The following is a 14,756-nucleotide window of genomic DNA, read 5'->3' on the forward strand; positions in this document are numbered from 1 at the left end:
GCTAAATGAAAGAATCAGTGCTTGGGATTTTTTGTTTTTTTGCATTTTCCATACTGTCCCAGTTTTTATGATTTGGGGTTGTTTAATTCATGGAGCCTGTAGAGTCAAATGTTACCCAGCAGCTGGCCCTGCCTGCTGTGTGACAGGGAGGCAGGTCTTTAGTGGAAGAACCCTTTGAGTGCGGCGGTCAGGATAGCGTACCACTAAACGTGTGTTCTCAATGCAGTAGCCCTGTGAGGGGATGAAACACACACCAACGTCCATCCATAAATGCATTCTTGACAATACTACAAGAATGAGAACAGCACTCACATTTAGTTTCTCCATGGCATGAGCTGCCATATTTGCATTCTTGAAATTGACAAAGGCACAGAATCTCTCATGCAGCACACGGATACTCTCTATTTCACCATACCTACAGCACAAAGCAAACAACACAAAAGTCAATAACCGCCGTTAAATATTACAGTACATGTTTCTGCACAAATACACCTATATGCTGACTAAAAAATAGTGCTTATATGGCCTCATTTCTATCATTCAGTTTTCCTGGAATGGGATCACACATTTTGAAAAGGTCCCAGAGGTGTTTCTCAGTCAACTCGGTGGTTACGTTGCCCACCCATAAAGATGGACAAGGACTTCTAAAAGGAAATAGACAGACAAACAATGTGAACAAGCCTGTTCAGATACCTCATTTGTTGATTAATACATGTTGACAACTGTCAAGTTAAAAAAAAACACTACAGCCAGGACGAATGACTGACTAAGTAGTTACCTACCCTGGCTGGAGAACGATAACCTGGCTCCCAGCTGCAGAGAGCACCGACTTTCACCCACACAGGCTGCCAATAAGAGAGTAAGCTGCTTCAATAACTGTCTGTAGGTGTCTCTGTCTGGTGCCGCGTGTATTGATGAGACAGCAAAAGCACAATCAGCAGTGTTCATGTCAGCATGAGAATCTAAAAGTTAAAGTGGTACTGTTTGTCTGAGAGCTGCAAGCTGAAGATAGCATCAGAGAGACGAAGAGGCAATAGGGTGAGCAGAGGTGACTTGCCTAGAGACGATGTAAATTAAGGGCTGTAGAGAGGGGACAGAGATCCCTTTATCATCCTGAGGCTGCAAGCGGAGGGGAGAAAGGGGACACGGGGGAGAAAGGGTTGCTGGTGAAAAATAAGCCAAGATGCCTCGACTAAAAACCACTTGAAATGGGAGGCAGTTTTATTCTAGAAGATGTTTTTATTCATTTTACATAGAGAGCATAATACAGCTCGACGCGCCTTTGGTCCCAATATCGGAGCGTTCTGCAGTCTGATATCAGTTCATGAATATCACCTTGAATCAAACCACTGTGGAAAAATAATTTAATTTTAATCATCCATTAATGCTCCTGAAGACAGCAGAAAATAGGATTGAATTCTGTTGAAGTAGAATTATGAAGCACATCCTATGTGCTTATTTTCACCTTTGCACAAATGAAAAGGGCCAGTTTTTTTAAAAAAAAGCAAAATTTTCTCACATGATGTGCAACTTGAGAGTGAGGTAGCAGTATTTTTCCCAAGAACTGCCTTGCTGGTTAACTGATGGGCAGGCCTCATTAGTCTGTCAAGTGTGTGACAGAATCCATTTCAGATACAGAACATTTGCAAATAGCTTCCAAGCAAAAAGTGTTGTTTCAGTAATCTTCAGCTAATCACCTAATCGCTGTTATTTTGCAAACATACTGTATGTGCATCTCAATGCTGTGGCTGCAGATTCTATTAAGAAAATTTAGGTTTTTGCAACAGCTTTACACATTTACTTTTACTACCTGCAGCAATAGAGACCATTCAAACTGTTCACAGGAGCTCTTATGTGACATATTTAAAACACTAGAGTGTCAAGGGCCCTGTGGGTTCCCGGTTCAATTAAAGTCCAAGGCAAGACTCGTTCATTTAAAAATGGCTGCCATTTCCAAATGAACGAATCTACGCAAATAATTTGGGGATGGGAACAATTTCAATGACCAATATTGTGCCCTTGGTAAATTAAAAGAAAAGATACGGACAGTTTTTGAGAAAATTGGGTACAATACCAAAGGGGCTGTTTTTGGCATAAAAATGGCTGCCATTTCCAAATGCATTAATCTGACTATAACTTTTTATGACAAGAAATATATCAATGACCCATATTATGCCCTTGTCAATTAGAAGAAAAGTTATTGCTCAAAACGGCTAGTTTTGGCATTAAAAATGGCCGCCATTTCCAAACAAATGAATCTACGAATATGATTTTTAGACGGGAACGATGTCAGTGACCCATATTACACCCTTGCCAAATTAGAAAAAAGATTATAGTTTTGAGATATCACAAAAAACTGACAACAACAATGACTACAATGGACGTCATGCCACTGCATAGGGTTAGAAGTCTATTGGTGGGTAACCTAATAGCATGCCAGTCCCAGCAGGCCCCCAGCTTTGCACCAGAGTCCTGCCAGGCCTCTGTAATAGTAAGGGAAACTATTCTGTTTGATATTTTTACTTAAAAATGGGATTTTACTTTCCAGAAAGCACAGCATCAAAGAAACCCAGAAGAATCCAGGGATTTTCATACTATATTTCTCCATCATCTGTGTCAGTTGATCTTTGATATAAGCAACAATGTTGTCAGTTTTCTGTTGAATTTTGGACACTGAGTTGACAGAATTCCTATAATTCTCTTCTTTACGTTGGTCATAAGTGACAGATGTGCACCAGTGCCCAAACTGTTTTACTTTCTTTCCTGCCAAATATCAAAACTCCCAGTTTGAATCGCACTTATTACAATTGAACTTAAGCCAAAGTTCAAACTTACTTGTATGTTCTGACATTGTGTTGGGCTGCATCTGGAAAACCGAGCATCCCACACACAACTCTGCTGCTGTTAAGGCTCCAACCCATGTCGCAGACCTGCCTCCATCTCCCAGCATGCTTCACTTCCACAACACCCTCTGTGACCAGGTTCTTCGTCTTCGTAGCCATCAGAATGGGGCGTAGACGAACTTCTTCGATCTGCACTTTACTGCGACCCTTAGGGGAAGTGAAAGTAACTAACGCATATTTGAAAGAGTGGTACACAGATCAAAATATTGTGAGGTGTCTTTTCAGGATGTCTCTGTACCTGATAGTGGTAGGGTCTGTAAAACCTGGGGATCTCTTGCGGGTGTCCATTCCCGTGGTAATAACCTGGATGTCTGCGACTGGCCAGTATGCCCTGCCATTGATGTGCAGGGCTGCCATTGTGCCTTGAAGTCACCACACTTCTACTGGGGTTCGGATCCACCCTCCGTTCAGAGCTGCACACCACCCCAAGTCTTCAGAGTGTTTACAGTCATTCACACCCAACCATTATGCTTGCAGTCCTTCAAAGACTTCTCAGAGCCATCACAGCGAACGTTGTCCATCCATATTGGGCCTTGTCAAAGAAACATCATGACTCACTCAGCATGATTCTGACCAATTTTGCAATCAACAAGAGTAAAAGCAAATAATCTATTTAAGGAACTAAATCAGTTTCTAACACTTGACTTTTACTGGCACACTAATTTAGGGTTGCACCTAGCAGAATGTTTAGCCAGGAGATACGCTTTACAAGGCAGGAGATCCTGCTCCTTCAATCCACTCAACCTTCTCTCTAATTAGATTTAAAAGCAGCACTAAAGAATATCCATAAACCAATGGCAAGTATTGCACAACTCTGGCAAACGAATGCTGTCATTATTCTAAAACAAATGCCCTTACTGGACCTATATATTTGCCGTGCCAGTCTGCCAGGCGACCTTAATGAGATGTAGACTCCAATCCCGCAACAAGTTATCTTTGTCACTTTATGATAGTTGGTTATTTTGGATGTCTTAATTGGTGGTCTTTTCATGAAGGCATGCTTTTTAGTGTGTTATTGGATGAGCTTGGAAGCTGCTTTCCATAAGATGATGCTGGTCAAATTACAGTTTAACATGTCACTCATTCACTAAAAGTCAGTTTGGTCAACAAGGAAGCTGTGTAATTTCACATTTCGTCACTGTTTGCGATTACTTAAATGCTGTGAAACATTTTAGCCTCCTCCCTCATTTCCTGTGGGTTAACTGCCGAAGGTAACGAGGGCGCCTGCACACACTGTATCACCTAACCAGGTGGTAGAGAAGAAACCTCAACAACATGCCTTATATTTCCTTTTCCTTCAGGCTAAAAACATATCTCTGGAACAAAAGGGCCTGTAGGGTAGTAGTTATTGGCCTGGACTGGAAATCTAGTTATGAGACACATTTTAATTCCAGGTGTAAATGAGGCCTAAATTTGGGCTCCCATTGCAAATTTGTGGCACCAATTCTGTCCTGACTACACAAATGAGGAAACCAGGCCTGATTTATTAAATTGATGATGATTCCTTGATTGATGATGATTCCTTATGCGCAAGCGCTACTCGATAGTCTATACTGTACTGCAGTACATTACCAGTGCAGTACAGTGCATTACCACACTTTTTCATAAAGCTAGACTGTGGCTAACATTTCAAAGCTGTGTTCTGTTGAAAAGCGCAACATGCTTTTGATAGGATTTATGTTGAGCAGAATCAGAAGGAAGCTTCTGTTCGGAGAATGGTATGTATTTTGTACCTACACATCCACCATAACCTACTTTTACCATGTAGATATCATAATTTATGCTCCAGTTAATTTTCACCCTGCTCTAAAGAAATCACTCACTGCTCACTCCAAAACAGAAAACAATCTGCACTGTAAATTCAATTTTCGCTTATACTGCAGCTTATTTGGCATCAAAAATAACTGAGCAGCCAAATCCATATTCAAGCACAAATGATGAGCAGGTCCAGTCATGCTCCAGTGTACCAAAGTTGAGCAACATGTGTTACAGGTTTGATGCTTGAGTTTTTCTAATATGCTGCCCCATGTTTCGACCAAAATCCATCATCCCCGCTTCACTCCACGCTGCATTCACTTTACTTAGATGGCCTGACTTTCATAAATTATCCCGTCTGCCCAAATTTCACATTTTGTGGATCAAACATGTTCCTACATAATAAATTTTATTAAACATGCTTAAAAGTTTACCGATTGCTCACGATGTTTTACGATACTTTTACTGCAGATTATAATATTAATAATATAATTGTAATAACATACGTTTGTGTTTTCGGGGATTGGGAGGTCTGCTCTACACATGGTTAGATGATAGTCTACATAGTTCAACTATCTTCAGTGATCACTTGACGTTAATATTTTGTGCCGAGCTCGCATTCACGAGTATATTTTTCCTTTCATAAATAAAAGCTTGATTTGAAAACTGCATTGTGTTTAGTCATGCTGTCAGTTGTCTCACATTAAACTGAACATCCCAGAAAAATAATTTTGGCAAGTGTTCAAAACTAGTAAAATGGGGAATTGTTTTGCATACAGTTCTGTATTTAAATTTTCTCACCTTGTCCTTCTCCATACTTTGCACTGTGCGCCCACGTGATCCCACCCTGGAACCCCAGCTCCCTGCACACCACATTGGCCAACTTGATGTCCACCTCATCGTCACACACGGTTCCCCATGTGTTGTTGTGCAGCACCTCTACACGCCCTTCGTGTGCCTCTCGAGCCCAGTTTCCCGCCAAACGCACCTTGGCAGCCGGGGCACGCGCTGCCCTGCGTTGAGGTTGAGCACATGTGGGACAGCAGAGGGACAGCAGGAAGAAAAGGAGGCAGCTCGAGCACAAGGTGTGGGTCATTGTGGCTCAGTGGAGGAGGAGTCCTGGAGGTAAAGGATGAACCGTGCAAGTCAATTTCTGCTCTACATTTAAAGAACTTGTGCCTAATTGACCACTAAACTCAATTAGGCAGTCAATTAAAAGTTACAGCAATTCTCTGTAATAAAACAACGTTCATTTCACACACAAAAGTTCACACATAAATGCTCTATAATTTCTTTAAGCAATAAAAAAAGCAACGAGTCAGCATTAAAGCAACCTCTTCACTCTTAAAAGGGCCGATCATGACACCATCTTCTCAAAATGCTTCAGGTATGCATTTGCTGACATAAATTTCCATATATGTTGGCAAAGAACTTTCAAACTTAATTTTACCACCAACTGGACTCACTCCACCCCTTAAAATTTCCCCACCTCCTACCTCTGATAAATATGTAAGATAATGTCGTATCTTTCCTTCGACATAAATAAATTTGAATTACGACTCATTATGAACAACAAAATGATAATTTTCATCAGCAGAAAGAAAAATGATCATTTTCATAAAGTATGTTTTCTGAGCATCCCAAAAAAGAAGAACTTTTGATCCATTATTCTTGGTAATCTATTGATTATTGCACATGTGCAGTGTCACCAAAAACAGCCTATGGATTTTGACCAATAACGTGTATGAACAAGTGAATGTGAAGCATCATTGCAAAGCGCTGTAAGCTTCTGATTCAAAAGCACTTTGTAAATGCAGTACATTTACCATTTGGAACAAATTCGTATTTTAAACAACCTGAATGTTGCAATCAAACATCTGTGTGTTCTACTCAGCTTTAAAAATTGCATCATATGAGACAAAGCTTGTTTTGCTTTTTACACTGCTGAAGAGATATTATTAGAACATGAGCAGTAGAGCTCACAATGAACTCTAAACCAGGTTTTTGTTGTTGTTTTTTGTACCATAAAATTGTAAAGTGCCGTTATTGTGTTCATGCATTTTATGGTTATAACATATATTAGTGATTTTATTACATTTCCTTAGATACTATTTACCAATATTTGTGGTAAACACTGGAACTATGTTCTAAGATTGGTGTAGGGTTGATATAAACCACTGTATTGTATCTTTGAAAAATGACAGTATTGACTGTATTTCATCAGACAGTTTGTTTCACTAATGTGGCAGCAATTAAAAAGTAGGGTTTTTATGTTTCGGGGGGGGGGGTTTTTGTTGCTATTTTAAGTATACAGAGAGTTTTTAATCATTCTCTTAGATCATTTTTTAAAAAGCCCTTTTTGCAAATAAAGCAATAATTAAAGATGAGTAGAGCACTCAGACACTTGATTACTAACAATATTTTAATCTGACTAGTGCAAAAAGATTGGAAGTTAAGCTTCTTTTTAAGGCGGTTTCACTCATGTCAAACACAGACATATAATTTGTCACACAGAAGCATACTTTAGGATTGCAGTTCACACACAAATAAACATCCCTCAAGGTAACAACACAGACAAGCAGGTTATAACTGGAGGTTAACAAGCGCCACAGCCAAAGAACGAGACACTGAAACACTAAAGTACTGCAGGCCACAGCACACGTAGGAATTAACGTCAGAACAGAAGACAAAAAAAAAAAAAACTATCAATAAAATACTTCGAGGCTACAAAAATCAGCCCAACACTGAAGCCTTGTGCAATTTGGTGTAATAAGAAAATGAAGTGCCATGCAAGTTCACTTATACAGATTTCAGAGATGGCTGCAATGATATTACTCCAAAAAGCACCTGTTGCACTAAATACATCAGGTGCAAAGTATTAATAAGAATATAAAAATAATAAATTAAAGAATATGTACATACATCTTCAACCACTTATCCAGGATCGGGTCACAGGAAATTAAAGAAATATAATTTTTCTAAATGAATTTTAATAAATAATTAAAAATGCTGTTTTTTTTTTGTTTTGGTTTTTTAAATAGTAGTTATAAAAATATCCAGGAAAAAGTATAATTGGGGAGGTGAAAGTTGACTCACCTGACAGGCAGCTGATGTTTGCAGTCGTGGACGTCACCAGGTAGGGGAGAGTGACTGAGTGAAGGAGTGTAACTACTAAGTATTCTCTTTAGTCTATCCTCCCTCCTTCTCCCTATATCCCTCCCTGCATCCATCCCTCCCTCCCTCCCTCCCTCCCTCCTTCCTTCTGCCTCTTTCCCTCATTCAGCTAATGACTTTATTCAAATACCCTCACGTACTCATCTATGAAATTAAATGCTATATTTATATAATCTTGTTCCATCAACCGGTCCCACATAACGTAGTTGCTTACGATAGGAGGCAGCATATATGATTAAATGCAACAAGTTGTTACCCAGGGACACAGAACGCACCATTAATTGTAAGAATGTTTAACAGAATATACAAGTCACTGTATATTCTGTTTCACACTGTAACCACTTGTTACAGTGGCCTGTGCCTCCTCCCCTCCCCTTTCATGATCCAAATGAACCCTCTATTCAGCAACAGGTGACTCAGCTAGATACATTTGTACCAGACCATGATTCAGCAAGGTCTATCAAGGGTGTTCCCTTTTTTTTGCCATAGATGTTTCAAATGTTCTGTTACGTGTTACTCTGTTACTAACATCATGACATCACATTCGAGACTGTACATCATAAGTTCAAATGAATAAAAAACAGGTTATAAAGCATTTTTTTCCTCTATGGTTGTATGTTGTGGTGAAATATACACTAAAATGTAGGAAATGGCACCTAAAAATTTGTAACTTGCATGCCCCCAGACCTCCTAAGGGAAGCACGACCAGGCTCATTCACAAACTCATACCCCCACCCTTTACAAAATCCTGGATCTGCCCCTGGAGTACACCCTGGACAGGCCGCCAGATTATCGCAGGGCTGGCACATATAGATAAACACACGGTTAATACTGGAATACCTGAAGGGATCCCATGCAAACATTGGGAGAACATGGAAATCCCACACAGAAAAACCCTGGTCGGAAGCAAACCTGGAAGTTTCTCTCTGGAAAGTAACAGTGCTAACCAGTTAGTCACCAAGCTGCCCCAGTGTAACAACGTACAACAATTAATTGCACATTTTCTTTCAATTTTAAACAACCAAGTTATGTGGGGCCGATTGACATAACTAGGCTAAGTAAATGTAGCATTTAATTTCTTAGACAGCAGTTTGCTGTAATTCCTGAACGTCGGCATTGCATTCCGTCTGTTCCTTCCGGTCAGATTGCCATTTTACCAGCACTGATGAATATGTACAAGCCTAGTGAGCAAAGCGTGTAGGATGAAACACGAGGCCGTCAGTCCCAGGAAATAAACTAATCAGTAATCTCCTGTCAGAACAGAGTGAAATTAGTCAAAAGAAACCACCAGCCTCATCAGTTTTAGGGCCGTTTAGCCCCACGGCACTCGCAAAATTCAAACTTAATGAACTCTGTTTATATGATTAAACTGTTTTTCTCACGGAGCTTTACTCTTCTCGGGTCCTGATGTTTTATACACAGAGCATTACACAACAGCACGGGCAAACATTTGTAAAAGTAACCAACAGGAAGGACTCGGGTCCAGAATAGTATGAAATATCAAGTTCCAAGTATCTGATTGAAGCTTCCTGGACCACAGGGTAGATATTTCCTTGTTGAGATGGCCACAAACCACTTCGTTTAAAATAGGCTTGGCCTTACGGTGGCCATAGTGAACGTGACTGATGGGAATATACCATACCACCCCCGCCTAGGAGTGTGGTACTATAGGCTAACCTACAATCAGCGAATCAAACATGTAAGCCAGCAGTGTAGGTCCACATGGGGAAAAAAAAAAAGCTGAAAATATAATGTCTTCATGATTTCATAGAGGTCACTTTCAGGCTTTAGTCAGATTTAGATTTTCTCCATGTTTCTAAGCCGTTTTGTTTATTTCGAGTTTATTTAAGGTGGATTTAGTGCAAAATAGCTACATGGGAATATTAGGCTGCTGAGTGTTGTGTCGGTAAACTCTATTTCCACTCAGTGGGCTCCCTTTTAAAAGCAGTAAGGTGTATTCATAGACATGAAAATTTACAACTTTGAAAGGGGAAGCAAGAGCAGAAACATCAACCACCACCGTAAAACCACCGAAGTCACACGGAGATGTGTGTTGTGTGCACGCTTTGAAGCTGTAATTGAGATGTTTGTGTGTCAGTCATGGTGTGACCAGGCAGCGTGATGGTGGCCCCTCCCTGAGTGGTAAACCCAAACAGGAAGACCAGACCCCATATTAGAGGACCTTACATGGCAAGAGGAGGGAGACGAAACTACAGATCTGTTCAGCAAACTCCTAAAATGATACCCCCCAATCTGTCATACTCGCTTGCTTACATGTATCATAGATCAGTGGTAGTAAGTGTTTTGTGGTGAAACACCTGACTGAACAAATTGATCAACCTCTGTACAAATAATTGACAACTATGTTGCAAACAACTTGATGATGAACTGGAATTATCTTCCTTTATGCATTTCCTTTCATGTGTGCTACCATTGTGTGGCATTTCATTGAAATCCATACAGCAGCTTAGGTAGAGTTAACTTAAAATTCCAGCTAACTCTCATTGAAAACATCTCACCAAAATTATTTTCCCTCATGCACATTCTCATGTGATGTCCTACCATTGTGTGAAGTTTGAGATCAGCCAAATAGTTTAAGAGGAGTTGCGCTCCTATGCATTAATTAAATATGAAAGAACAATTATCTCATTTTGGACATCAGAACATAAGTATTTTCTGTCATGTACATCTACATATGGTGCACTACCCTTCTGTGAAGGTTAATTGGTACCACCTGGCGGTCTTGGAGAAGTTGCGCTTAAGAGGTCAATATCATGCGACGCATCAATTACATACAAAACTCCAATTATCTTGTGTTGAAGTCACTCGACCAGAATTATTTTCCTACATGCACATATTCATAAAGTGTGCTACCAATGTGTGACGTTTCACTGAAATCAACCAAACGGTGTAGGAGGAGCTGCGCTAATAAAACTCATGAACAGACAGTGATCCTTATATCTCAAAGGAACTCCTTCAGTGTCTTGAATGAAGAACTTCTGTTGCATGTGAGACTAATTAAGACAGTTTAAACAACAGTTCAGTGACTGTATGCGAGATGAGCTGCAGCCCTCCGAGGGTTTGCAAGTGCGAGTACCCGAGCAAAGCGGCTCCCTGCGGCAGATCGCTCCCTCTGTCCACCTCTAATTACACCGACCGAGCCGACTCTGCCCTTACCCACAATCTGTGGAAGCATGAAATAAATACATGCTCTCCAACAATAAACAAGTGCCTTTTCAAATGACAGCACCACCTCCATGTTTAGCCGTGCTGCCTGTTCTCCAAGCTTCCACGCAGCTTTTACTTTCACCCATGATGGAGCGTTCTGATACGAACTCACTGACTGAAAAGATTTAACAGCTGAAAAAGTCCAACACAATTTAATATCATGCATGCCACTTTAATTAGATAGTTTCTTAGATTGCTAATCCTGTGTGCAAGTGCATACTAGTGGTGTTTCCTCTTCCTTTTGGTTCTGTGATCACAGATTACAGCTTCAGTTTCCCTGCCGCTTCTTTCATGGCAGTCACACACACTCCTTACGCGGATGTCGGGGTCACCGTACAGTTGTTCCTAACACCAGCCTGATTTACTTCTTCTGTGTTAAGGATGATTTAAAGCAAGATATTCACTGAGCAGGCTGTTCATTTCAATGGGAATCTTGTATGTGCAACAATGCCCCCTAGTGGGCAGTAGGAAAGCCAGAGCCGTTTGAGAATATCAATCAGAAAAAAAAGGAGAAAGATCAGCAGTGCTTTCTGACTGGTTCTTGTCCTTATGTTTGTTCTGGAAGGTAAGAAAACCCGAATACTGTGGTGCATGATGGTGATAAGGCCTGGAAGACATGTTGTTGTGGCTTCTGGTCCAATCCAGCTTGAGCTCAGCGGCCCACATCATCACAAGTTTCATTCAAAGACCCCTTAAAGCCATCACTGAATATTTCCCACATACATGGGGCCTGGGAACAAGTTTAAACTATGTCAGCCATACTGGTTTCTATCATTTACATCAATATATTGTACAAAATCAAAACTAAACTGGTGCACTGCACTCACAGAGCGCAAACCTCCACCAACACTAGTTTCCAATTCCACCAATTTTTACCTTGGAAAAAAATTTCAAGGTCAAAGTCCTGTTAGAAGTGAGTTTTCATAAGATAAATTATAATGCAAAAAAATATAATTAGATCAAAAGGGCTTTTCAATGTTAGAAAGAAAAGAATATCCGCTAAATCCACAATATGGATCAGATGGCCATCAAACTTAGTCTATTCATTGAGAGTGCCAGTTTGCACCTCTTTGTCACAAATGAGAGTGATTGAGATATAACGCAAAATGTACACTAAATGGGCTTTTCAATATTAAATTAAAATGTCCACAAAATCCCCAATCCAGATCGGATGTGGATCAAACTTTGTCAGGCGATAGAGAGTGCCAGTCTGCACCTCACTTTCAAATATGAGAGTGATTGGGGCATGTTTGAATAAGATATAATGTAAAATATACGTTAAATGGGGTTTTCAATGTTAAATTCAAATGTCCACAAATCCACAATCCGGAACGGATCTGGATCAAACTTTGTGAGGCGATAGTGAGTGCCAGTCTGCACCTCACTTTCAAATATGAGTGTGACTGGGGCATGTTTGATTAAGATATAAAATATACATTTAATGTGGATTTCGATGTTAAATTTAAAGGGCCACAAAATCTGCACTCTGAATCAGATCCGGATCAGACTTTCAGTCGATAAAGGATACCATCCTACATAACTCTCTCAAATATGAAAGGAATTTGATCTTTTTGGCATAGAAATTTTTGAAAATTCGATCAATGTTAAAGGTAGGGATTTTTCCTGAATTTGCCCTTTGACCTTTGAAAATGTAATCATGTCTTGCCTATCAGGATATTTAATCCTGAATAAAAGTTTCATAATGATACACAAAAAATTGTGGGCTCCAGGCTGTTCAAAATCAAACAGAGATACAAACAGGGGCGATATCATAAACATCTCCAACTTCAGGTTATGATATCTATCTAGCTAGACATGTTTCGGTGTTGTAGGAAGCAAACGTGTTTTGTCACCAGTCCTTATATGCTTTCCACCCCATTTGATACTCAAATATATCTGCTGGTTCCTTTTAAGTTGTACAGCAGTCTTTGCTTGGCCCAGATTTTGAACCAGAACCAACTGTAATTTGAATTCATTCATCAGAGGAGCCATTACCACTTCCACCGAAAGTATTCCACTCATTTACTGTTTTTGGAAGAAGTTGCCAGTGTCTGTGTTGTCTTACTTAACTTACAAATTAAACATGTTACTTCAAAGTGCTGTAACTGAGAAGGGTGAGACCTTAACCACACCATGAGCAAGCATACTGGTGACAGCGGTAAGGGGAGAAACTCCCTATAGCATCTTTTGATTACACGAAGAAACCTCAAGCAGACCAGACTCATGGTGGTGACCATCTTCTACACCCATTCAAAGAAGGAATAAGAAAAAAAAAGCCCTCTTTTAAATCTATCAATAAAATGATTTCCTCAATTAAATAGGAAGATAAAACACATACCCGATAACAAAGCTCTTATATCAAGGATATATCCATCCATCCATCCATTTTCTTCCGCTTTATCCGGAGTCGGGTCGCGGGGGCAGCAGCTCAAGCAAAGCCGCCCAGACCTCCCGATCCACATACACCTCCCCCAGCTCCTCCGGTAGAACCCCAAGGCGTTCCAAGCCAGCTGAGAGACATAGTCCCTCCAGCATGTCCTGGGTCTTCTCCGGGGCCTCCTCCAATGGGACATGTCTGGAACACCTCTCCAGCAAGGCGTCCAGGGGGCATCTGGAAAAGATGCCCGAGCCACCTCAACTGAATTCTTTCGACGTGGAGGAGCAGAGGCTCAACTCTGAGCTCCTCCCGAGTGACCGAGCTCCTCACCCTATCTCTAAGGGAGTGCACAGCCACCCTGCAGAGGAAACTCATCTCGGCTGCTTGTACTCGCGATCTCGTTCTTTCGGTCATGAGCCAAATCCCATGACCATAGGTAAGAATCGGAACGTAGATCGATCGGTAAATTGAGAGCTTTGCCCCCCTACTCAGCTGTCTCTTCACGACGGTCCGATACAGCGACCACATCACTGCAGATGCTGCACCGATCCATGTATCGATCTCACGCTCCATCCGTCCCTCACTCATGAACAAGACCCCGAGATACTTAAACTCCTCCACTTGAGGCAAAGACACTCCACCAACCTGAAGAGGGCAAAGCACCTTTTTCCGGTAGAGAACCATGGCCTCGGATTTGGAGGTGCTGATTTTCATCCCGGATGCTTCACACTCGGCTGCAAACCGCCCCAGTGCACGCTGAAGGTCCTGATTTGACGAAACACAACGCCACAAAAATTAAGCATCCAGCCCCTCTCCAGGAGTTGGGTACCAGAGCCCAAGCTGTGCGTGGAGGTGAGCCCGACTATATCTAGTCGGTATCTCTCAACCTCCCGCACAAGCTCAGGCTCCTCCCCCCCTAGCGAGGTGACATTCCACGTCCCAACAGCCAGGGGCTGTGAGCATGGGCCACCCGCCCTCAACCGCCACCCAATCCTCTCTCTGTAGGTGGTGAACCCACAGGAGGGCGGGCCCCACGTCGCTGTTTCGGGCTGAACCGGCCGGGCCCCATGGATATATAATGTTTTTTTTTTCTATGGAAAATCATCCAGTCAATAAAATTATCTGTAACTGGGAACTCGGATTTTCCTAGTCAATAGGAAATGCATCTGGGAGTGGTGTAGAAACAAGACTAAGCTTACAACCCTGGCCAAAACAGCAAAAGAGCTGCCTGGTGGAGAGAGGAACATTATCAGGACATTGAAGAGAAGCCGATAAAATGGTTTTGGCAAAGGAGAAGGGCAGGTGTCCATGTGACAGGG

At 41.3% G+C, this 14,756-nt stretch overlaps 1 protein-coding gene across 1 annotated transcript; it reads right to left on the reverse strand.

Annotated features, from left to right (window-relative positions):
* Positions 1-1,014: 1,014 nt before the first annotated feature.
* Positions 1,015-7,828, reverse strand: LOC117522942 (lysyl oxidase homolog 4-like). Its single transcript, XM_034184363.1, has 6 exons — positions 7,755-7,828; positions 5,460-5,777; positions 3,362-3,435; positions 3,142-3,234; positions 2,931-3,050; positions 1,015-1,119 (listed from the first exon to the last, which is right to left on the reverse strand). Exons 2-6 carry the CDS (start codon positions 5,752-5,754, stop codon positions 1,015-1,017), a joined length of 687 nt encoding a protein of 228 aa, XP_034040254.1. The 5' UTR covers positions 5,755-5,777; positions 7,755-7,828.
* Between the last annotated feature and the right edge of the window lie 6,928 nt (positions 7,829-14,756).

Source organism: Thalassophryne amazonica, chromosome 13 (assembly GCF_902500255.1).
Source record: "Thalassophryne amazonica chromosome 13, fThaAma1.1, whole genome shotgun sequence".
Lineage (NCBI taxonomy): Eukaryota > Metazoa > Chordata > Actinopteri > Batrachoidiformes > Batrachoididae > Thalassophryne > Thalassophryne amazonica.